Source organism: Pseudophryne corroboree, chromosome 4, assembly GCF_028390025.1.
Source record: "Pseudophryne corroboree isolate aPseCor3 chromosome 4, aPseCor3.hap2, whole genome shotgun sequence".
NCBI lineage: Eukaryota > Metazoa > Chordata > Amphibia > Anura > Myobatrachidae > Pseudophryne > Pseudophryne corroboree.
In genome coordinates this window covers 163,123,550-163,149,499 of record NC_086447.1, presented here as the reverse complement: position 1 = coordinate 163,149,499, position 25,950 = coordinate 163,123,550, and the positions used below count along the sequence as shown (strand labels likewise).

Genomic DNA, 25,950 nt, shown 5'->3' with positions numbered 1-25,950 from the left:
GTCATATGTGTACCAAGTTTGTTGTAAATTTCTGCAGGCATTCCAGAGTTATGCTGTCTGCTGAAATACTCAGTGCTGCTGCGTCACCCTTAGGGGTGCTAGGGGTGTCTTACCCCCACAGTGTTTGTTCTCAGATTGTAAGGCATATGTGTACCAATGTTTGAGTACATTTCTCCAGCAATTTCGGAGTTATGCTGTCTCCTGATATGCTCTGTGCTGCTCTCTCCAACCCCTAGGGTGTTAGGGATATCTAATTTTTTTTAGTTGCCTCCGCCGTGTTTTAATACGCTTGTATGTCAAATCTCACGATTTTCGCTTGTAAACTGTGGATTTGTATAGAAATACAGACAGAAGCACAAATTTTCACTTTTATATAGTAGATTAAGGTACAATACAAGGATTTATCAAATGATGTGTTTATCAAAAAAACACTACATAGGACACGAGGACACCCCCTGAGGTTAGAAGAAAAAAAATTCCATACTCAACGGGGAAAAGGGTTCTTCACAGTAAGAAAAGTAAGGATTTGGAATTATCTGACAGAGAAGGTAGTAATGGTGGAATCAAATCAATAAGTTTAAAAATGGATTTGATAAATTCCTAGCGAAAAAAAATATCCAGGGATACAGCATTTAATTAATATAAAAATTATAATACAGGTTGAACTCGATGGACATTTGTCTTTTTTCAACAACTATGTAACTATGATGGTGTCAGTATATGTATAGACCCTCCTTAGTAAATATCTCTGTACATGCAGTGTTTTTAACTCTTTTTGGAAACTTATAAAATCTACTATCAGTATATTATATCTATGTTATACATTAATTTTTAGTGCATATTCCTTTTTATGTATTTATTTATACTTTTTTCTCTGACGTCCTAGTGGATGCTGGGAACTCCGTAAGGACCATGGGGAATAGCGGCTCCGCAGGAGACTGGGCACATCTAAAGAAAGCTTTATGATCACCTGGTGTGCACTGGCTCCTCCCCCTATGACCCTCCTCCAAGCCTCAGTTAGATTTCTGTGCCCGATGAGAAGGGTGCACACTAGGGGCTCTCCTGAGCTCTTTGTGAAAGTTTTAGTTTAATCTAAAATCTTTGAACACTTGCATACAGAGGTTCAAATTCAAAATTGAGTCACTCAGAGCAGTGATTGCAAACCTGGAAGAAGGGGACTACATGATGTCTCGGGACATCAAGGAGGCTTACCTTCATGTCAAAATTTACCCTTCTCACCAAGGGTATTTCAGGTTATGGTACAGAACTGTATCAGTTCGGACGCTGCCGTAGGGATGGTCCACGGCACCCCGGGTCTTTACTGAAGTAATGACCGAAATGATGATATTCCTTCGAAGGAAGGGAATTTTAGTTATCCTTTACTTGGACGATTCCCTGATAAGGGTAAGATCCAGGGAACAGTTGGAGATCGGTGTAGCACTATATCAGGTAGTGTTGCGGCAGCACGATTGGATTTTCAATATTCCAAAATCGCAGCTGGTTCCGACGACTTGTCTTCTGTTCCTAGGGATGATTCTGGACATAGTCCAGAAAGAAGGTGCTTCTCCCGGAGGAGAAAGCCAGGGAGTTATCCGAGCTAGTCAGGAACCTCCTAAAACCGAACCAAGTCTCAGTGCATCAATGCACAAGGGTTCTGGGTAAAAATGGTGGCTTCCTACGAAGCAATCCCATTCGGCAGATTCCACGCACAGTGGAACCTTCTGGACAAATGGTCCGGGTCGCATCTTCAGATGCTTCAGCGGATAACCCTGTCACCAGGGACAAGGGTATCCCTCCTGTGGTGGTTGCAGAGTGCTCATCTTCTAGAGGGCCGCAGATTCGGCATTCGGGACTGGGTCCTGGTGGCCACGGATGCCAGCCTGCGAGGCTGGGGAGCAGTCACACAGGGAAGGAATTTCCAGGGCTTATGGTCAAGCCTGGAGACATCTCTTCATATAAACATTCTGGAACTAAGGGCCATTTACAATGCCCTAAGTCAAGCGAAACCCCTGCTTCAGGGTCAGGCGGTATTGATCCAATCGGACAACATCACGTCAGTCGCCCACGTAAACAGACAGGGCGGCACGAGAAGCAGGAGGGCAATGGCAGAAGCTGCAAGGATTTTCGCTGGGCGGAAAATCATGTGATAGCACTGTCAGCAGTGTTCATTCCGGGAGTGGACAACTGGGAAGCAGACTTCCTCAGCAGACACGACCTTCACCCGGGAGAGTGGGGACTTCACCCAGAAGTCTTCCACCTGATTGTAAACCGTTGGGAAAAACAAAAGGTGGACATAATGGCGTCCCGTCTAAACAAAAAACTAGACAGATATTGCGCCAGGTCAAGGGACCCTCAGGCAATAGCGGTGGACGCTCTGGTAACACCGTGGGTGTACCAGTCAGTGTATGTGTTCCCTCCTCTGCCCTTCATACCAAAAGTACTGAGAATCATAAGAAGGAGAGGAGTAAGAACTATACTCGTGGTTCCGGATTGGCCAAGAAGGACTTGGTATCCGGAACTTCAAGAGATGCTCACGGACGAACCGTGGCCTCTACCTCTAAGAAAGGACCTACTCCAGCAAGGGCCTTGTCTGTTCCAAGACTTACCGCGGCTGCGTTTGACGGCATGGCGGTTGAACGCCGGATCCTGAAGATCCCTACCCTGGTCAAGGCCAGGAAAGACGTAACCGCAAAACATTATCACCGCATTTGGCGAAAATATGTTGCGTGGGGTGAGGCCAAGAAGGCCCCTACAGAGGAATTTCAACTGGGTCGTTTCCTCCATTTCCTGCAAACAGGACTGTCTATGGGCCTAAAATTCGGGTCCATTAAGGTTCAAATTTCGGCCCTGTCGATTTTCTTCCAAAAAGAACTGGCTTCAGTGCCTGAAGTTCAGACATTTGTAAAAGGGGTACTGCATATACAGTCTCCTTTTGTGCCTCCAGTGGCACCTTGGGGATCTCAATGTTGTGTTGAGTTTCCTAAAGTCACATTGGTTTGAACCACTCACCACTGTGGACTTAAAATATCTCACATGGAAGTGACGAGTTAGCCCTGGTTTCAGCCAGGCGGGTGTCAGAATTGGCGGCTTTATCATATAAAAGCCCTTACTTAATATTTCATTCTGAAAGGGCAGAATTGAGGACTCGTCCTCAAATTTTCTACCTAAGGTGGTTTCTGCATTTCACATGAACCAACCTATTGTGGTACCTGCGGCTACTAAGGACTTGGAGGATTCCAAGTTGCTTGACGTGGTCAGGACCCTGAAAATACATGTTTCCAGGACGGCTGGAGTCAGAAAATCTGACTCGCTGTTTATCCTGTATGCACCCAACAAACTGGGTGCTCCTGCTTCTAAGCAGACGATTGCTCGTTGGATTTGTAGTACAATTCAGCTTGCACATTCTGTGGCAGGCCTGCCACAGCCAAAAATCTTAAAATGCCCACTCCACAAGGAAGGTGGGCTCATCTTGGGCAGCTGCCCGAGGGGTCTCGGCTTTACAACTTTGCCGAGCAGTTACTTGGTCAGGAGCAAATACGTTTGTAAAATTCTACAAATTTGATATCTTGGCTGAGGAGGACCTGGAGTTCTCTCATTCGGTGCTGCAGAGTCATCCGCACTCTCCCGCCCGTTTGGGAGCTTTGGTATAATCCCCATGGTCCTTACGGAGTTCCCAGCATCCACTAGGACGTCAGAGAAAATAAGAATTTACTTACCGATAATTCTATTTCTCGTAGTCCGTAGTGGATGCTGGGCGCCCATCCCAAGTGCGGATTGTCTGCAATACTGGAACATAATTATTGTTACCAAAAAAATGTGGGTTATTGTTGTAGTGAGCCATCTTTTCTAGAGGCTCCTCTATTATCATGCTGTTAACTGGGTTCAGATCACAAGTTGTACAGTGTGATTGGTGTGGCTGGTATGAGTCTTACCCGGGATTCAAAATCCTTCCTTATTGTGTACGCTCGTCCGGGCACAGTATCCTAACTGAGGCTTGGAGGAGGGTCATAGGGGGAGGAGCCAGTGCACACCAGGTGATCCTAAAGCTTTCTTTAGATGTGCCCAGTCTCCTGCGGAGCCGCTATTCCCCATGGTCCTTACGGAGTTCCCAGCATCCACTACGGACTACGAGAAATAGAATTATCGGTAAGTAAATTCTTATTTTTATTTATTGTAAAGGAAGTTATTTGGGAGAATTCTAATTTATCAATGCCATTCATTATTATTATTTTTATTAGGTGTAATATCGCTGAGATGACTTTTAGTATGTTTTTATCCACAACAAAATGGCCGTTGTTAACACACAAAAAGCCTTAGATGTATTTCAGATTGGCTCCAAGAAAATGGCTGCCGGTAATTTTAATTATTATGAATAAGTATACTCGTGGTTTTAAAGAAGTGTTTATATATGAGTGTGTTGTGCATTTACATAAGAGTTATCAATATCTATGAAGGCTTTATGAAACAATTATAAATTGCAAATGTGGGACAGCCTTGGGATAGGAAGACAAGCAGCCGATTTTAGTATGGAGCACATGGGGTTCTATACAAAACTGTGATGGAGAAGGGGTCGGGAAGATTTATGATGGAGTGCAAGACTGAAATGTTGGGTGAGTCAGGAAGGAGCTGTAGCGGGAGGGGAATCGTAACCGCACCTGGAGGTTGAGAGGGCAAGGGCTATAGACGAGAGGGAATGGTGCCAGCCAGAGCAGGGGTGGAGACTGTTAAAACTAGTTTATGTATGTATATGTGTGTATGTATGTATATATATAGTCCCAGAAGAAAAGAAACCAGCACCTCCAAATTACTGCATAATAAAATCTTCATCAAAAAATAAGATCTTAAAAGCACCAGAGGCAAGAAACATTAGTAGAAGCACATGGGGTGTCAAAAAACTGCATAATATCATATCACCATTTCAACGTGGTAAGTAGTGCAAGCCTCCAGCAACAAACAAGTAGGTCGACAGCTGTTTCGGTGCTCAGAGGCACCTTCCTCATGGACTGTCCATGAGGAAGGTGCCTCTGAGCACCGAAACAGCTGTCGACCTACCTGTTTGTTGCTGGAGGCTTGCACTACTTACCACGTTGAAATGGTGATATGATATTATGCAGTTTTTTGACACCCCATGTGCTTCTACTAATGTTTCTTGCCTCTGGTGCTTTTAAGATCTTATTTTTTGATAAAGATTTTATTATGCAGTAATTTGGAGGTGCTGGTTTTTCTTTTCTTCTGGGACTATTGTAACATATTATGTATCCAGCACTCCTAACATGGACAATACTGTGTGCGGCAGGCTATACCACTAATCTATGTATATATATATATATATATATATATAAAAAAAGGGGGGGGGATAAGACCTTATCGCACTATATAATATGGAGAGCTGCACCTTAGGGAAAAATACCCCCTGTTAGATGGGATATGGTATTAGAAGAAATAGAGAAAAGATTTCCCCAGGGAGCTTGTTGTCCTTTGATATGTACAAGTTTACTAATACAATCTTAAAATTGAAGTTTTATTGTTATTTAAAAAATACAAATAGTAAAAACTGTTTGACAATTTGCCCAGATTGACAATAAGATATATTTGTACAAACACTGGTTGTATTGATATTATTCCATTCCAATCAAAAGACAGTAGATGTTCTTTCCTGAAGCAATGACAGAGACCCTGTCCTAACCCAACGCGTTTCGTCCTACGGACTTCATCAGGGGTATAATATGGTCAAAGGATCAAAATTTGGACAAACATCTTTCGTGTCTTCAAAGGCAATATAATAGTTTTTTTTTTTAAAAATTGGACCAGATTTCACCGTATGGGATATCGATTGGAATTAAATATGACTCATTTGGTGATTATCCACTAAGTAAGGCCTGGTTCAGGAAATTAATTTCAGACCATATTGGTCAAATCAAGCGCATGAAGCAGCTATTCACTGGATTTTAATCAAGTGGAGTTTTAAAAAAGAGCCATACTTTTGAGATGGTGCCTGTCTCCAGTCAGTAACACTCTGAGCTGCTTTAAAAAAAAAAAACTATTATATTGCCTTTGAAGACACGAAAGATGTTTGTCCAAATATTTGATCCTTTGACCATATTATACCCCTGATGAAGTCCGTAGGACGAAACGCGTTGGGTTAGTACAGGGTCTCTGTCATTGCTTCAGGAAAGAACATCTACTGTCTTTTGATTGGAATGGAATAATATCAATACAACCAGTGTTTGTACAAATATATCTTATTGTCAATCTGGGCAAATTGTCAAACAGTTTTTACTATTTGTATGTTTTAAATAACAATAAAACTTCAATTTTAAGATTGTATTAGTAAACTTGTACATATCAAAGGACAACAAGCTCCCTGGGGAAATCTTTTCTCTCTCTCTCTCTCTCTCTATATATATATATATATATATATATATATATATATATATATAATATTTCTCCAGCATGGTCCGCAGGCTATCCACAGGATAACATTGTTGGGATATGATGAAGCGACAGTGGATTTGCACCAATCGGTCAAAGCTTTTCAGCCTCTCAGCATGCATCAGGCCCGTTCATATATCCCCGCCTCCTGGCTCAGGCAAATCAGTTTTTTGTTTGGTGTGGCAGGAGCCTTACTGTGTTTTCTTGAGTGATCTTTCTAAAAAGCGTCTTATACATACCTTAGAAAGAGTTGCTCCAACAACTCTCCGCCGGGTCGTGACAATGCTTACCCATGAGTACAGTGCCGTTTTGGCGGGTTTTCAGCAAACGTTACCAGGCTGTGGCCGGAGCACAGCGAGAGGGTAATGCATCGGTTCCGCTTAGAAGGGGAATACGGACACAGCATCACTGTTTTGGGAGGAGACTACCAAACAGTTGCTGACGCGGCTGCCACCTCGGGTGCACCAGTGCTAGGCCTTAGGGATCATAGGCTCCAGGAATAGTATGAGGCCGCGATCCCTAGTGTTGATGTCAGGAGTGGGTAGTCAGATGCTCTCCTGGTCACCACTCCCCCCGGTTCATGACCAGTTTCCACCCGAGTCACCCACCATAAACTGTTTTCCCACTTCTGTCCGAGATGCTGTATACGAAGGGTGCCCAGTCGCAGCATAGGCGGCTGTGTGACTGGTGCGTCTGTGTTCACTATAGGTTCATGCAGCGGCAGTGTACACTAGTAGCATCTGGATCTATTTAGCGTTTGCAAACGTATTGATCGGTCCAGGAAGTGGGGTGAGTCTCCCTGTACCCCACTCTACTGAGTACGGGTAATACAGCACTAAGTCTCTATCTACCTTTTGAGTATGAATAGTTAGATAAGTGCCTGTTGCATATGAGTATGTATACTATTACTGTTGTTTCTTTCGCTGTGCGTCTGTATACGGTAGAACTTTTTAAACATGATTCAGTAATATATTCTCCTATATACTTGAAATGTATTTGTAGTTGATTATGTGCTCATATTACTTATTATACTAATGTATAACATGTGACTGACTGCTAGTGTGATTGCTAACTTTACTACATATTCTGTCAGTTTTTTTCTATTCTGATACTCAATGCTGGTGCATAGCAGTGTAGGGTCGGATTGTATGTCACTTTAAAAAGCGTAAAGTGATTACAGTCACAAATTGTGTAGTACATTGTGTAAGTATTGATTACTTATTATGTCTAAGAGGGGCAAAGGTGAGGAAGATGCACTCACAGCAACACCAATACCCGTGTCATGTTTGTCTAGCAAAGCTGGGTTAACCTCTCAGGATCTGGTTCAGGATGGTTTCTGTGCAAATTGTTTTAGCTTTCACAAGGTCTCTTGAAAAATATAAGGCAGATTCAGGTGCAGGTTGATCCCCCTTGGGCTTTGTTTGCACAAACATCCAGTATAGCTGATAGGTTACACGATTAACCCTTACGTGCAGCTTCCCACCTGCGGTTTATCACTTCCAGCAGCAGCCTCTCAAAAGAAACAGGCTGATAAGCCAGTGGTAAGTAAATCTTCATCCTCACAGGCTACACATGTTTCAGATGAGGATTCATCGGAGGATGAAAGATCAACAAACTCTGGTTCGGCATATGAAGAGAAGGAGTAAGGTCTCAGCTCAGTGGATATAGCCATTCTGTCCTTAGAGGAAGCAACCGAGCCTGTGTTAAAAACCAAGGCACCTGCGTCCCAAAACAGTTAAGACTGAGTTTCCTGGGTCAGGTTAGCTGACGGAAATCATGGAAGAAAGAGGCTTGGGTTACGCCCAGTAAGGCGTTTAGAATTCCTAGGAAATAGAATTCTAATTATCCCCTTCCAGCTGGGGATTGTTTAAAAAGGGAGGTGGAACCCAAAGTAGATACGTGTGTGATTCGATTAGTGTGAAAATCTATATTACCTCTGCCTTTAAAATCATTAAATGATGTCACGGATAGGAGAGTGGATGGTTTTTTAAAAACATTTTTTCCCTGTCTGGGCCAGTCATAAGACCAGCCATGGCTTCAGCTTGGATGGCAAAGGCATTGGCTGCCTGGGCTGATGCATTGGAAGGGGATCTTTCAATGGAATCTAGAGAGCAAAAATTCCATATTGCACATATAAGTTTGTCAGGGGTTTTACGCCAACCTGTTTCTAGTTCAGAAGCCAAATGGGTCATTCCAGCCCATTCTCAATCTCAAGGTGCTGAACAAATACATTTGGGTACCTCGGTTTCATATGGAAATGTTACGTTCCATCATTTTTGCCATGGAACCAGGGGATTATATGGTATCCCTAGATATACAGGATATACAGGATGCTTACCTAAATGTTCCTATAGCTCGGTCCCATCAGTGGTATCTCAGGTTTGCTATCCTTCAACAGCATTTTCAGTTACAGGCCCTACCTTTTGAGTTAGCCACAGCCCCCAGAGTATTTACCAAAATTATGGTGGTAATGGCAGCTTATCTCTGCCAGCAGGGTATAAGAATTTTTCCATACCTCAACAATCTTTTAATCCTGGCACAGTCGCAGCAATTGCTCCTGTGTAATCTGCAACAGACAATAACGTGTGTGCAGGAGCATGGGTGGCTGATAAATTGGGCAAAATCGTCTCTGTTTCCGTCACAACGGATGACTCACTTGGGGGCTCTACTGGATTCAAGCCTTCAGAGAGTAATTTTACCTCTGAACAAGATATCCAAAGTTCAGTCAAGGATTCAGGAGTTGCTACACAGTCATAAGGTTTCCATTCACGCAGCAATGCGTGTGATGGGATTGATGGTGTCAACATTCGACATGGTGGAGTATGAACAGTTCCACTTGAGGCCTCTGCAGCATCTGATTCTTACCAAATAGAATGGGTTGCATCAGATGATAAAAACGCAGATTATGGTCCTTACGATGGAAGTAAGAAGGTCATTAGCCTGGTGGCTACAAACATTCCATTTGGAAAAGGGGAGACCCTTTTGGATATCAAATTGCGAAATTCTGACAATGTATGTCAGTCTCCAGGGTTGGGGCGCAGTGTCAGGAAGGTTTTGTTTCCAGGGGCAATGAACCAAGGAAGAAGGTTGCCTGCCAATAAATATATTGGAACTTCGGGCCATATACATGGCACTGATTCAGGCAAAGGACATCCTTCGGGGAAAACCAATTCAGATCCGCTCAGACAATGCAACTGCAGTAGCGTACCTCAACCATCAAGGAGGAACTCACAGCCAAAAAAGCTATGAAGTCACACACAGCAGTGTCCGCAGTGTTCGTTCCGGGAGTCCTAAACTGGGAAGCGTATTTTCTCAGTCAACATGCTATTCAGGCAAGCAAATTGGCTCTACATTCGGAGGTCTTCCAGACCCTAGTCGACAGTTGGGGTTGCCAGAGATGGATCTCATGGCGTCCCGTTAAAACAACAAAGTTCTCGCATACGGGTCAAGAACAAAGGATCCCAGAGCGGTCTTTGTGGTTGCCCTGTCGGTGATAAGGGATTTTTATCTGGCCTATGTGTTTCCTCCAATCAACTTTTTACCCAGGGTGGTGAGAAAGATAAAGCAAGGAAAGGGTGCCATGATACTAATAGCTCCGGCTTGGCCCAGAAGGCATTGGTACACAGATCTGCAGAGAATGACGATGGATGCTCCATTCCTGCTCCCTCAACGTCCAGATCTACTGACGGAGGGTCCTTTTTACCACAGACATCTGGATTGACTGTCTTTGACAGCGTGGCTCTTGAGACCTCTATCCTGAAGTCAAGAGGATTCTCACAATAGGTAATTCAAACAATGCTCAGAGCAAGGAAACCTTCCTTAGCTTGAATTTATCACCAAATATGTCAAACCTATATTCATTGGTGCAGTGAACGGAAAATGGACACTAGGTATTTCAGAATTTCCAGGGTCTTAGCATTCCATCAGGCAGGAATGGATAAAGGTTTGAAGGTGGCTTCCTTGAGAGTGCAAGTGTCAGCATTGACTGTATGGTTCCAATAGAGAATATTGCCAATTTACAGGTTGTGCATACTTTTTTCCATGGAATGCTGCGCATTCAACCTCCTTTTGTTCCTCCTACAGTGCTTTGGGACTTAGGTCTAGTCTTAAAGGCCCTTCAAGTTGCCCCATTTGAACCACGTAATAAAGTGGATCTTAAATGGTTGACAGCTAAAGTTGTGTCTACTGGCCATGGCGTCAGCTAGAAGAGTGTCAGATTTAGGGGTATTGTCATGCTGTTCCCCATTCCTGATATTTTTTATCCAGATAAAGGAGTTCTCAGAACTAGATCTGGGTATCTTCCTAAGGTGGGGTCTAAATTCCACCTTAACGAAGAGATTGTAGTCCTGGCTTTCTAGGAACCAGGCCTTTCTGCGGGAGATGCATTGCTGGACGTGGTCTGTGCCTTAAGGATCTACGTGGATCGTACCAGTGCCATCAGAAAGACAGATTATCTCTTCATTCTCTACGGATTTCACAATAGTGGATGGCCTGCTGATAAGCAGACACTGGCAAGGTGGCTTCGGATGAAGATTTCAGCAGCATATTCTCAAGCTGATCTCCCTGTTTCGGCTAATGTCTCTGCTCACTCTACTCATAAGGTAGGTCCATCACAATGTGGTGCTTCAGCAGAACAGATATGTAAGGCAGCCACATGGTCTTCCATTAACACTTTATTAGATATTATGCCATGGATACCTTTGCGTCTCAGGATGCTGAATTCGGGCAAAGGATTCTCCTGTCCAATCAGGAGCGTCCCCACCACTAAATTGAATTGGGAAATCCCAATGTTATCCTGTGGATAACCTGTGGACCCTGCCGGAGAAATAAATCCAAAGGTTCCACAGGAATCCCACCCTGACGCACCTGATTTGAGGATCTTTTTACTCACTAACCTCTTCCTTCTTGTACGGAATGGTGTGCATGTGTGTTCTTATCGCCAGATTAGGGCTATCTATGATGCTACTGCCTAGAGCTTTGGTAATACAACTGATTTGCCTGAGCCAGGAGGTGGGGATATATGGACGGGCCCGTTGCATGCTGGGAGGCAAAAACCTTTGACCGATTGGTGCAAATCTGCTGTCGCTTCATCATATCCCATTGTTATCCTGTGGAACCTGTGGACTTAGGAGAAATACTGGTATCAATGGTAAGTTCGTACCATAACGTGTGTGTGTGTGTGTGTGTGTGTGTGTGTGTGTGTATATATATACACACACATACACACAATGTGCATAGATTTGTCAAAAAAAGATAAGCTAGGCCAGTGGTTCCCAAACTGGGGTGCCTCAGGACACTAGCAGGGGTGCCTTGGATTGGTGGCCCAGGACCAATTCAAGCTAGTTCTGGTCAAAGTAATAGACAAAACCAGTACTTTTGGCTGCCAATTATAAAATATGAGGACAAACAAGCAAATATTGTCCCACACCACACTAAAGAAACTAAGGATGACACATAAACATAAATTACTTATTGTGAAAAAATTCTTATACTCTTGGGCTCCATGATTCTAAAAAGTTTGGAAACCACTGAGCTAGGCAGCAATACGTTAATATAAATATATATATATATATATATATATATAAATATATATATATATATATATATATATATATATATATATAGTTGTAGCATGGACCGGCACTCCCACAATAAGTAAAATGGTGTGGCCTGGTGCCCTCTGGCATAAATGGATAAAGCGAAAGGCGATGAAGCAATCAGTGGCACTCAGGGTCTTATGTGATAATCAAGTGTATTAAAATCACTCCATGAATTCCAACGTTTCGGGCCACGCAAGTCCCTTTGTCAAGGTGAGTTACAACACCTTGACAAAGGGACTTGCGTGTCCCGAAACGTTGGAATTCATGGAGTGATTTTAATACACTTGATTATCACATAAGACCCTGAGTGCCGCTGATTGCTTCATCGCCTTTCGCTTTATATATATATATAGAGAGAGAGAGAGAGAGAGAGAGAGAGAGAGAGAGAGAGAGAGAGATATATATATATATATCTCCTATATAATAGCCCAGATCTGTGATTTTGTGATTCATTTGCTAACGCTGGGCGGAGTCACAACAGTGGGCGGAGTTAGTCAAATGAGTCACAGATCTGGCCAAATCTATAGGACACTAGGAGCAGCTGCAGAAGCAGATAGTATGGACATGGCACAGGCAGGGGCGCATACCTCCCAGCTTTCACACACACACACACACACACACACACACGGCGAAAAGGGGGCGTGGCTTCACGGGAGGGCCCCGTTTTCGTCAGTGAGGGGGCATGCCCAGCGCTCTGTGAGCTGCTGGCATGCCCCCAGGGGCTGATTATGAGTCTGGGGGGCACAGGGTACTTGAGACAGGGGAGCCCTATCTCATTGCTGTGCCTGCTGTGGGGTTGGGGGCGTGACCTAATCGCCCCGCTAGGCCACGCCCCCTTATGCAAATTCCGGGATTTATTTTTTTTATGGAATTTGGGCCCCTCAGCTAGGGGTAAATCCAGAGGAGGTGGTCGCTCCCCTCTACACACCCGCACAGGCAGAAGAAAGCAGGGAGACTCCTGCCTCCCTGCAACACCACAGACCTGCCAATACGCAGCAGCGTGTGCTGACTGTAGCACAATGCTGCCGCTGTTGCTGGGGGAGCTTCTGAGCTGGGACAGAGCTACTCGAGCCGGGGGGACCCCTAAAACTGTGGGGCCAACGGTACGTACCGCCTGCCCCCCCCCTTAATCCGGCTCTGCTGCTGGAACCCCCCCTTCATCCGTACCCCCTGATGCCCCCTCTCCCTCTGTCTCCACTATTCACCGCTGCTCTGCTAAGCAGAACAGCGAGTACAGGAGCTTTCCAACTGCCCCCCCCTCCCCACCGCAGGACACTGCGACCCGCGGGTGGGACAGCGGGACAGACCCAAAAAATGGGACTGTCCCGCAAAAATTGGGACATTTGGGAGGTATGGGGGTGTGTGAGGGGGTATGCCATACTTGACCCCCACATCAGCATACTCAGCAGGGTCTCTCTGGCGCGGAGGAGCGTCACTTTCTGGCACACTCCATGCTTCTTAGCTGTAGTTTTGTGGGTCACCAGCCGCTGTGCACTTTCCGTACTGCCTCTGTTATCTCCAGCCCCAGCAACCCCACCGCTAGCTGCAGCGCTGCCACCCGCAGTGAGGTGCGCCCAGCTCCTTCACACACTTTAGCCGGCGGGTAGCGCTGCAGAAGTCCGCGCTGCTTGCAGGCTCTGACCCCCTCCTCCCTCCAGCAGCAGCGTCTCCTGGGGGCTAACCAGTCACTCCCAGTCTCCCCTTACCACAGTGCCCAGCAGCCGTGAGGTCCGCGCCACGTGCATGCTATGACCCCCTCCTCCCTCCAGCCGCAGCATCTCCTGGGGGCTAACCAGTCACTCCCAGTCTCACCTTACCACAGTGCCCGGCAGCTGCGCGAGGTCTGCGGTGTGTGACTGAGGAGGGGGGGAGTGATGCGGACGGGCAGAGGAAGCAGGACTACAGCCCAAGAGAGTCAGCCATGCCAAGTCTCCACCAGCAGCAGATCCCAACAGGTTGGAGTGGAACAGCAGCAGCCAGCAGCAGTGACTCCGGTAAGACACATCTGTCTGTCACCACTGTTCTGTCCCTAATACCAATCTCTCCCGTGCCATGTGTTCTGTCATGTCCCTGTCACCCCTGGCCTTGACCTGCCACCCTTATCCTGGCCCTTTCACCCTTATCCTGGCCCTTTCACCCTTATCCTGGCCCTGTCACCCTTATGCTGGCCCTGCTACCCCTATCCTGGCCCTGTCACCCCTGTGCTTGCCCTGTCAACCCTATACTGGCCCTGTCACCCCTATCTTGGTCCTGCCGCCCCTACACTGACCCTGTCACCCCTATCCTGTCCCTGTCATTTCTGTCCTGGCCCCGTCGCCCGTGTCCTGGCCCCGTCACCCCTGTCCTGGCCCCGTCACCCCTGTTCTGACCCTGTCATCCCTGTCCTGGCCCAGTCAACCCTGTTCTGACCCTGTCACCCCTGTCCTGGCCCTGTTACTGCATACCCCCCTACTACCTTTTTGGCAGGTACAGTACCCGCAGCACCTCCAGACCTCTCCCCAATGCACCACACCTCCGCACCTTCCCCTCCACCACATGCGGCACTCCACCCCTCCCCCACATGCTGTGCCTCCAGACCCCCTACACCACCCGCGGCTCCCACTCCTCCGCCCCTTCACCACCCCCAGCAATCTCCAGGCCCCCTCCACCATTCACCCCCCTTATATGTCTCCCCCACACCTGCCCCCCTCCACCCGCAGCATCTGCAGACACCCTCCTCCATCCACGGTCCCCCCCTCACCCACCCCTCCCCCACCAATGGCCCCCCCGCACCTGCCCCTCCACCACCTACAGCACCTCCGGACCTCCTTCCCCATCCGCCGCTACACCCGTATCTGCCCCTCCCCTACCCATGGCGCCTGCGGACCCCTACCCCACCAGCGGCACTCCCGCCCCTTCCCATCACACAGCACCTCCGGAACCCTTCACCCATCTGCAACATCCCCACACCTGCCCCTCCCCCACCCATGGCACCCCTGCCCTTCCCCCACCTGCAGTGCCTCCGGACCCATCCCCCATCTGCATCCCCCACTCCTCTGCCCCTCCCCCACCCGCAGCACCTCCCAACCCTTCCCCATCCGGGCCCCACCCCCACTTCCGCCCCCCCTCCATCCGCAGCATCTACAGACACCATCCGCAGTACCCCCCGCACCCGCTACATTCTGTACATTGTGGCCTGCAGGTGCTGTTCACGCCGTCGCAAGGGGCTGCGCCTCCTTCACCATCGCACACCCTTTCATTGTGCAATATTTAACCACTAACAAAGGAATGCAGGTGATACTCCATATAACACAAATATTGAACCCCAGAAAGGCATGCAAGGGTTAAGGGGGCGTAGCCCCTTGCGACGGTGTGAAGAGCGCCCGTAGGGCGCGATGAAGCACCTAGTATATATATATATATATATATATATGTGCAAACATCCGGCACTAACTTCTGCTGTTGCTTAAAATAATCACTCCGGTGCCTTCCAGGGGTTCAGCGTCCCAGTATATGAAAGCGTGATGGCGGCACTCAGAGATTTGCAAAGTGCTTACAAAATGCTGTTTATTTCAACGTTTCGGGCTCCTGCCCGTCGTCAGGAACATACAAACAAAATTGTTGTATGTTCCTGACGACGGGCAGGAGCCCGAAACGTTGAAATAAACAGCATTTTGTAAGCACTTTGCAAATCTCTGAGTGCCGCCATCACGCTTTCATATATATATATATATATATAGATAGATAGATAGTAAATTAGTAATGTATAAATATATAATTAGTAACATCCTCAGTCAGTAACAGTGCATACCTATTACAGAGGCACTTCAGGACACTGACACCCCTTCTCTGATCAGCAGCTGCTGGGTAGCTCAGTCACAGCCATCAGAGCTACCTTCATGGAGCTGAGTCGGCTGCTGCACAGTGCACACTTGGACAGCAGTTCTACACAGTGGTGGTGCGGCATCTCAGCGCTTGTCATGTCATGAAGCTGCTGCGCTGGAGAGTCAGGTACTGTGCGGCACAGGGAGGCCTTTTGAAGCCTTCCGCTGCACCGCCATTAGCAAAATTATTAAGCGCGGGTTTTCACCCCCGGGCAGGAAAGTTGGGGAGAGGGGTTTGCTGCAGCCGCTGTAACATGAAGAAAACTATTCCTGTGTACAGCAGCGGATCTGATTCTCTGGGCCTATTTTGATGGGGCAACCTGGAGCTGAAGCCTAAAATAGATCATGCATTTATAGGTTTATAAAAAAAAAAAAAAAGTAATAAAAGTTCAAAGATTAGTGGTCCCAATAAATTGGGTACAAACTGGAAAAGATTGTGTTTATTGTAAAATGAGAGAATGAAATGAATATGCACAAGTAGCAGCAAATGCAGTTATCGACCAGGAGAGACTTTTTTAGAGCCATGCAAATGAGATGAGTTCAGCCTTTACAGGCATCAAACCAGTGATCCATAGCTATGAGGGCTGCAGTGCCGGACTTCAGAGGCTGGATAGACTGAGAGTACAGCCATCAGAGATGTGCCTTGCTTTTGATGTCAGAACCGTGAGTACTGACAGTAGTGCCGTCCTCAGATAACCTTAAGAGATGCAGTGAGATAAGTATCTGGGCCACGTCTATGGTTATAAAAGTGGAGTCTGATTGAAATTAGGCCATTACGTTTGCGTGAGAACCTAATCACAGTGCACGCACATCTAACCTAATGTGCACAATGAGCTCCAGTTCCCACTGCATACACCAGGCACATTAGGTGTGTTGCAGAGGCGGAACTACCGCCAGTGCAACCAGTGCGTTGCACTAGGGCCCGCCACTGTCCAGGGGCCCAAAAAACTGACTCATTACATGCCGTTGCGTGCTACAGGCAACCGCTGCCCGCAGCGCACAGCCGCCCGGAGAGGAGAGGAGCAGCGGTACGGGGGAAGGAGGAGGAGGGAGTTGGAGAAGGGAGCCGCAGCAGCGCTTTGTTACTGGTAGAGGCGCTGCTGCTGCTGCCCCTCTGCTTCACTATAGGCTGTCTTCCGAGAACAGCCTATAGTGAAGCAGAGGGGCAGCAGCGCCTCCACCAATAACACAGCGCTGCTGTAGCTCCCTCCTCCACCTCCCTCCTACTCCTCCTGCCCGGGAATCGTCAAGCTGCACCAAGGAGCCTGAGCCTCTTTCTTTCTGTCTCTTTCTTTCTTTTTCTTTCTTTCTTTCTTTCTTTCTTTCTTTCTTTCTTTCTTTCTTTCTTTCTTTCTTTCTTTCTTTCTTTCTTTCTTTCTTTCTTTCTTTCTTTCTTTCTTTCTTTCTTTCTTTCTTTCTTTCTTTTTCTTTCTTTCTTTCTTTCTTTCTTTCTTTCTTTCTTCTTTCTTTCTTTCTTTCTTTCTTTCTTTCTTTCTTTCTTTTTCTTTCTTTCTTTCTTTCTTTCTTTCTTTCTTTCTTTCTTTCTTTCTTTCTTTTTCTTTCTTTCTTTCTTTCTTTCTTTCTTTCTTTCTTTCTTTCTTTCTTTCTGTCTTTCTTGGGACTGCCTGACGCTATGTGTAAAAATGGGGAATCTGCCTGCCGCAATGTGTAAAAATGGGGAATCTGCCTGCCGCAATGTGTAAAAATGGGGAATCTGCCTGCCGCAATGTGTAAAAATGGGGAATCTGCCTGCCGCTATGTGTAAAAATGGGGAATCTACCTGCCGCTATGTGTAAAAATGGGGAATCTACCTGCCGCAATGTGTAAAAATGGGGAATCTACCTGCCGCAATGTGTAAAAATGGGGAATCTGCCTGCCGCAATGTGTAAAAATGGGGAATCTACCTGCCGCAATGTGTAAAAATGGGGAATCTGCCTGCCGCAATGTGTAAAAATGGGGAATCTGCCTGCCGCAATGTGTAAAAATGGGGAATCTGCCTGCCGCTATGTGTAAAAATGGGGAATCTACCTGCCGCTATGTGTAAAAATGGGGAATCTACCTGCCGCAATGTGTAAAAATGGGGAATCTGCCTGCCGCAATGTGTAAAAATGGGGAATCTGCCTGCCGCAATGTGTAAAAATGGGGAATCTACCTGCCGCAATGTGTAAAAATGGGGAATCTGCCTGCCACAATGTGTAAAAATGGGGAATCTGCCTGCCGTAATGTGTAAAAAGGGGGACGCTGTCTTCCGTAATGTGTAACAAGGGCACCCTGTCTGCCGTTATGTGTAAAAAGTGTACGCTGTCTGCCGTAATGTGTAAAAAGGGGACGCTGTCTGCCGTAATGTGTAAAAAGGGGGACGCTGTCTGCCGTTATGTGTAAAAAGTGTACGCTGTCTGACGCTGTGTGTAACAAGGGCACGCTGTCTGCCGTTGTGTGTAACAAGGGCACGCTGTCTGCCGTTGTGTGTAACAAGGGCACGCTGTCTGCCGTTGTGTGTAACAAGGGCACGCTGTCTGCCGTTGTGTGTAACAAGGGCACGCTGTCTGCCGTTATGTGTAAAAAGTGCACGCTGTCTGCCGTAATGTGTAAAAAGGGGGACGCTGTCTGCCGTAATGTGTAAAAAGAGGAATCTGTCCGCTGTAAGATATAAAAGGGTCTCTACCTGGTGTAGTGGCGCTACTGTGCGGCGCAATTTGAATAATGGAGACTACTGTGCACCGTTTTATGAATTGGTATTATTTTGTGGCCACACCCCTTCACCACGAAGCCACGTCACTATGTATTTTTGCGCCCACTGCCCCTGTTTTGCATGCAGGGGTGGGGCTCCGATGACGTTTCTTGCACACAGTGCTAAAATGTCTAGTTACGGCACTGTTGCTAGGTATCCATTTATCTGGCCCTTAGCAGGTCCCACTCACCAGATCCTCTCCAGGGGTGAGGGGGTGGACTTGGATGGGATTGGGGGGGGGGGGGGCAAAGCATTTTGCATGTTGTATGCGTGTTGCAGCAATGGTGCAGGAGAGGATTGGAGTGGGAATAATGATGGGGTAAGTATGCGGCGACAGAGTGGCTGAGGTGACCCGGCTTCTTTATCATATAAGGGGTGATGCAAGGTGAGTACTGTGCTAGTTTGTGTAGTGTATCTTGCGTGAGGCACAGGCTCAGAAAGCGAATGTACATGTATGTGTTATAGTAGGCCTACACACATCAGCTACTGGCAATCTAACATAGAATGCTGCTCATGGTAATGGCAGAACCATGTATGTACCCTGATAGGAGGCTGCAGGGCGGGAGCAGATAGACACACATTGCTATATATGTACAGCTGTGTGCATGGGCAGAAATATGGTATGTTTTCAGTTCCAGGTTCCCCATGGCAGATCCAATCTATCAATTGAATTTACAGATCATTACCAGTACTAGAATCACAGTATCTGGTTAGAACTCGTCACCTCATTGCTGAGGTCATTAAATGTAGTATTAGCTTGCACTGTACCCTCCGTTCCACGCTCTCTATGTACCCCATCTGTGTCACCCCTGTCTGTCTGCCCCTCCCCATTAGAATGTAAGCTCTCACGAGTATGGCCCTCTTCCCTCATGTGCTTATCCTTGTCTTACTTTAATAATCCTCAACTGCCCAAATCCCGCAGTTTTTGGCCACCTGGAACTTATCTCTGTCATTTACTGGTGTAGTTATGCTTAGTTACCCTGTACTTGTCCGATATTGTCTTCAACTGTAAGTCACTGTTTTACTGGTTTGATTATGTGCATATGTTCTCTGTAATTGGGCGCTGGCGCCATATAAATAAAGGATAATAATAATAACAACTGTGGAATTATCCTGTCTAATTAGTCTTTCTCTTGTCAGGACTCAGGACACCCCTGCACGGCTAATGATCCAGGCAGCTGTCTCATGCCGGTCTCTCCCCAGCACTTTATTGACCTCTTCAGATTCTGAGTACACATCATTGTTCCTCTGCTCGCTCTTGTTTTGTCGTAACGCACTCTTTTGTGTCTTCATGATTCAGAATTAGTTTGTGTTGTTTTTTTTTAAGGGACTCCTTCAATAGCTGTATAAATGTTTGTGGAAACTGCAGCTTTGCTGGATAATGGTACAGTTGGGAAAGACCAAATATTTTATTGTTTTTTATATAATTATTTAATTATTATTATTATTATACCTGTTTTATTGCTTCTAGTGTCCTCTGAATTCACGTTATAATTTGTGTATGAAAGTAGTAACAAAGGATTTGTACTGTAAATACAGGGTTTTACAAGCCTAATATTGCACACTTATTTGTCTTGCTCGTGCACTTTTTTTACTACCGGTTTTTCAGCGACAGTTGTATTTTTCAGGGTTACCTTTGGTTCCTAAAGGGGCCATTTATTTCCTTCCTCCTTAGTCCGTTTGTACAGGAACATTGCTATCTGCAGGTGGTCTCAGTCAGGATATGTAGCACTTTGACCCATCTCTGGCAGTTTCTTGGTGAGAAGTCATCACAACCCCAGGTAGTACCTCACTGATATGTTCCCTAAAATCTGGCATTAAAGATCTGTATGCCTTTATCCTACGCATTATTACTTCTCAGAATTCTACAGGAGCAGCGCTGTACAGGTAGCCGGTAACTGCCAACAGAAGCATCACTGACTCCTGATTTACTAATGGCCTCACTATTGATCAGTTGGAATCAGCCACTCAGAACATTTTAGGATAGTGGCCTCTTTGTGACTGGGAAATAGAGTCTCTACATGGGCTGGGCCGGTTGCAGCCCATCTTCTCTACTCTCTTGCTTATAAGTGTGAGGTCAACATACTGAGTATTTCATCCTCCAAGTCCTATGTAAGATTACAGTGTCCTGCGCTAAAATAAATCTAGAATCAGAACCAACATTAAGTTTAGACTAATATTTGCATGTTTAAAGAACTGCCTCCAACTACTTTTCTCCCACGTCCACAAATATACAGACTGATTCAGCAGTCCCACACGATTCTACCTGGTTGGGAGATTCATTCTATTAGAACTCTGAGCAAACTCAGTGCAAAAATGTTATATGGTTTATGTGCTTCAGGATCCTAAAATTTGAAACTGAAATTTGTTCCCACATGTGCTTTTTTCATTGAAAATAAAAACAAACTTTTTTTTCCTTCTTTTCAAACTTAAACACGTGTTTCCGTACCCTTTTGCTTAGGATTTGAAAAATCCCATGAGGGTATTTAATCACTATTCCCTGCAGAGACGTGAAGCAGAAGGTAGGGAAAAATGTGCGCAGTTAAAACCAGAGGTGCAGCCTAAATATGCGTGATACAGTGTACATCCAAAAAAACACTTAGAGCAATATATAGAAATGGAGAGACACGCATACACAAGGCGCTCAGAGGTTAAAATAGTACACCACAATAAGAGCTTTAAAATATATAATCACCCCACTATTTCCAGAGAGGGCAGGCTTGCAATCTAGACTCAGATTTTCTTAATTCCCCTTTCTCAATAGGAATCTAGAAAAACACAGACGTGACTACCTCCACATAACATGTGTTTGAGGTAGAACACAAAGAATGCAAAAGATAGTGTAATAGTCCTTTTATAGAGGGTAATCTTCTGAATAAATCAATGCACTTACAAACATATGTTAGTAAACAGCGTGTTTCATGATCCCATACGGCAAACTGCTTGTCATCCAGCTGAGGATATCTAGGCAGAGATCTGGATCGATGTATAGATCTAAGAAATAAATGCGACTACCTCCACATAGTATGTGTTTTGAGGTTTGAGGCACATAAAGAAGAGATAGTGCAATAATCCTTTTAACATGTAAAGAATTTAATACATAAATGCACTTACAGACAAACGTAGTTAAAACAGCATTTAAAACCAAGTTTCCACAAGGTGTCCAGCTTAGCAGATAGTAGCAGCCACCCTCTGATCCCAGTCTGAGATGGAAGATTAGACAGGTGAGTGATCCCTCGGTCCGGATAGGAGGGTCCACACAGAGAGTGGTTACCGCATGCAGCCGTCGGGTCCTTGTAGATCGAGTGTATGGAAGAGGAACACTTAACGCGTTTCTGACCTTGTAGTCCTTCGTCAGAAGTGTAAGTTCCTCTCCCATTAGAGCCTTACTTATACCTCCCCATACAACGAACACCTGTGTTTCATTGAGATGCCATCCGTTATTCGCGTCCTCTCACGCATGCGCCGTTGGATCCGGAAATTGCCCGTGCGTTCCACATCAGAACGGATGTCCATGGTGCGTTCCACCTCGGGCGGAAATACGTCACTTGCGTTCCATTTGCCCGGAAGTGCACTCCGTAGATCGTGAGCAGGAAAAAATGAAAGAATAGGTCCATTTGGATGGCGTTTCTCATATAGGTGTCCATAGATATAAAATCCAAAGATAGAGTCCATAATATAAAAGCAAAAACACAATAATACCAATAGTTAAAAACATATAATAACCATTAATATTGCATAGTAAAGTGACTGTTCAAAAAAAAGTGCCAAAAAGTGCAAATAGGAGAAAGAAGTGTATAAATATACGCATATTAAGTGAGGAAACATTTTAGTTCAAAATCCCCGTTGAGGCCCTTTGGTACAAGGGTCCTCAAACGGTGGATCCACCTCATTTCTGCCCTAGAAAGCTTATCCTCTAGACCCCTATTTCTCCATGATGGTAGTATTTGTTGTATTCCTATGAAATTCTTCAGATGGCATTCATTTGAACTATGAGAATTTTTAAAATGAGCCGAAACTGTATGGGTTTCAAGACCCTTACGTATATTGTATACGTGTTCGGCCATTCTCACTTTAAGGCACCTTGTAGTCTTCCCTACATAAAATAGGCCACAAGCACACTCCAAACAATAAATGACATTTTTGGAATGGCAAGTGATAAATTCACTGATTGGAAAGACCTGGTTGTTTACAGTAAAATTAACCTGTTTACGTTGTTTGTCCTTCACAGTTTTACACATTAGACAGTCTCCACATTTGTGGAAACCCTTGGTTCTAATGCTTTGTCGGATTTCTGGTTCTATGCTGCTTTTTACAAGGTGATCCTTCAAAGCTGGTGCCTTTCTGTATATGAAGGACGGTTTGTCCGGTATGTGTTGGCCCAGGACCGTATCCAACTTCAAGATTTTCCAATTCTTTTTGATAATTCGTTCAATGTCCCTATGGCATGAATTATATTGTGTGATGAAAGCCCACTGAGATCTGTCATTAATGGATGGTGGCTTCTCCTTAATTTCTAACAAATTTTTTTTTTTTTTTTTTTTTCTATCTACTTTGTCTATTCGATTCCTAGCCTTACTAAGAATCTCTTTGGAGTAACCCTTTGTCTCAAAACGCTCAGTCAATTCATCTAGTTGTTCTTCACATATATTCGGTTCTGTACAATTTCTTTTTATCCTAGAAAATTGTCCAAAAGGGATTCCATCCAACCAATTTTTGTGATGTTGACTAGTTCTTTCGATAAAGTTATTGCAATCAGTCGGTTTCCGATAAGTCATCGTTTGTAGGGAGCCTTCTTTAACATAAATACTAAGATCTAAAAAGCATATTTTCTCTTTACTTAGATTAAAAGTTAAATTAATAGATAAAATATTCGAATTGAGACCAGTACAAAAAACATCCAATGATTTTTCATCTCCACTCCATATAAAGAAAATGTCATCTATAAAATGATGCCAGGACACCAGGTTCGCCACCAGACTGCCATCTGTCCAGATTGTATGTTCCTCCCAGTACGCCATAAATAAATTGGCGTAACTGGGAGCGAACCTGGTGCCCATGGCCGTTCCTACCATCTGAAGATAAAAGGACCCATCATAATAAAAATAATTATTTACAAGGATAAACTTTATACTATCGATGATAAAGTGCTTTAGTGCTTCATCCATATCACTTTTATCTAAAAAATAGGTGACAGCAGTGATACCCTTATCTAAATCGATTATGGTGTATAAGGTTTTTACATCTGCACTGCAGAGAAAATTATTCTCCTTCCAGTTGGTATCAGCTAGTTTGCGTAAGATATCCCCTGTATCTTTTAGGTAGGCCCTCGTTGTCTGTACCAATGGCTATTCCCTGCAGCCTAACCCTGAACCTCCCAAGGGGTGCCTAACCCTAAAGAACCACAGCCTAAACCTAACCCTCCCTGCCCCGCAGCCTAACCCTCCCCAGGGGTGCCTTCCTTAACCTCCCCCCAACCACAGCCTAACCCTAACCCTCCCTCCCCGCTGCTAAAACCTTACCTCCCCCCTGCTGCTTACCTCTCCGGCACCCCGTGACATCAGTGTCAATAGTGATCAATGTCGGGATCCAGGCCTGGCATTCGGATGTAGTGTCAGGATTCCGGGGTCCGTATTTTGACTGCTGGGATCCTGACCGGAAGCAAGGCTAGCAGGAAAGCCTAATAAATGTTGTTTGCCCAATAGATCTTAAGCTAGGTTTACCAGAAGTCTGGGGTTCATACAGTATTTTCCTGGAATGCAAAGTGTATATGTCCTGTAGCAGAGACGTGGACATGTGAGCCCTATGTGGTAGCAATTTACATACAAAGTCATTTAATGGACAGATATTGCACTCATTACTGCCATCTACTGGACAGATATGAGAATGAGTAGACATATTGTAGCTGGGCAAGGTATTACTTTTCTAAAGCTGTTAATAAGGCGCTCTTCTATTAGAACTCGTAAGTATGATTAGTGGGAACCGTAATTTTTGCTACTTTTGAAGTGGTGAGATGTAACAGAAGTGTGTATATCCTACACAAAGCTTTAATGTTGTTTGGTATTGGCTTATGTATTGGTAAAAAGTATCAGGCCTAAATAAAATGTGACACAGGGTAAAGTGCTAACAAAGAAGTCATTGTAAAATGTTTACCTGTTTAATCTGTGTATTCAAGAATGGAAACGACACAAGTACTGTAATCTGTCTATTGAAAGAAAAATAAATAAAGCTTATAACTTTATACGTGCGTCTGTATTTGTGGCTGTGCTTCTTTTGTGGATATTTTCAATATACTTATTAAAAGTGAGAGAACAGTCATTTTCAGGGTCTATTAATCTTCATATCCTATGCGTCTGTGTGTGTGCTATTAAAGTGGATGGGATAGAATTACCTGGGTGCTATTGAAGTAGGTGGGATAGAATCAGCTGATTAGCAGTGCTTAGTACTATAGAGTGTGCAGCTGCATTTTCTTTTTTTCTGGATTAGAATTACCTGTCAGATCATTACAGTGTACATTCCGTTGTACAGAACTGGAAAGGTCTTAATGTACTGTCAGGCCAAAACTAATGTGTGTGAAACAGCTGCTTGTTTTTTAAACTGATTAATGATGGCTTCATTACTGTAATTGTAGAGAAATACAAGTTACATTTTCCTGGTACAGAACTAGAAAACTACGATTACACTGTACTGACCAAAATCAGTGTGGATCATTGTGTTTTTGTTTTCCTGTATTGCAGGGGTGTTCAACATGCAGCACTTCAGGTTTCACGAACTACACATCCCAGTATGCCCTGTCACAGTTTTTCTATTAGGGAATACTATAACTGTGACAGGCATGCTGGCATGTGTAGTTCCACAGCAGCTGGAAGGTTGCATGTTGAACACGCCCGTGCTGTAATGCATTTATATCGCCATCCAGCTGGTCCCATAAAAAATGCTGGTATATGAAATTATGGGCATATTTCAAAACTGTTAAGTATAAATCACTGTTTCCTTCTCTTTCCGGTAGACTCTCAGATTTCGGGGGCCTCCTGAGAGAATAGGCCAGCCTCCCATATCCTACCCACTTTTTGAGTGAGCTGGGCGGCCTGAGGTCTTGAAGTTGCAATTCTTGAAGAGTTGTATCATTATGGTGCGCTCCACCACTGCACAATGCTGCTACTCATGGAATTGATGCAGTGCACCATGCCATACCCCTAGTATCACAACACTTACATATGCTTCCAGGACCGCTAATAAGATACCATCAGGTATACTCTGAATATCTGTTATGTAATTGCTAGTAATTCTGTAACCATTACCAAGGTAGAGGTTAAAATATTAG

At 45.0% G+C, this 25,950-nt stretch overlaps 1 protein-coding gene across 4 annotated transcripts in view; it reads left to right on the top strand.

The window, feature by feature from the left end:
• Positions 1 to 24,867, top strand: part of FBXO25 (F-box protein 25) — a 205,458-nt gene extending 180,591 nt beyond the window's left edge. For all 4 annotated transcript variants that reach the window (XM_063915526.1, XM_063915529.1, XM_063915528.1 and 1 more), the window contains one exon: positions 19,767 to 24,867. In XM_063915526.1, the coding sequence (XP_063771596.1) occupies positions 19,767 to 19,856 (90 nt within the window). In that variant the 3' untranslated portion in view covers positions 19,857 to 24,867. The remainder of the gene's footprint in view (positions 1 to 19,766) is intronic.
• The last annotated feature ends 1,083 nt before the right edge of the window (positions 24,868 to 25,950 follow it).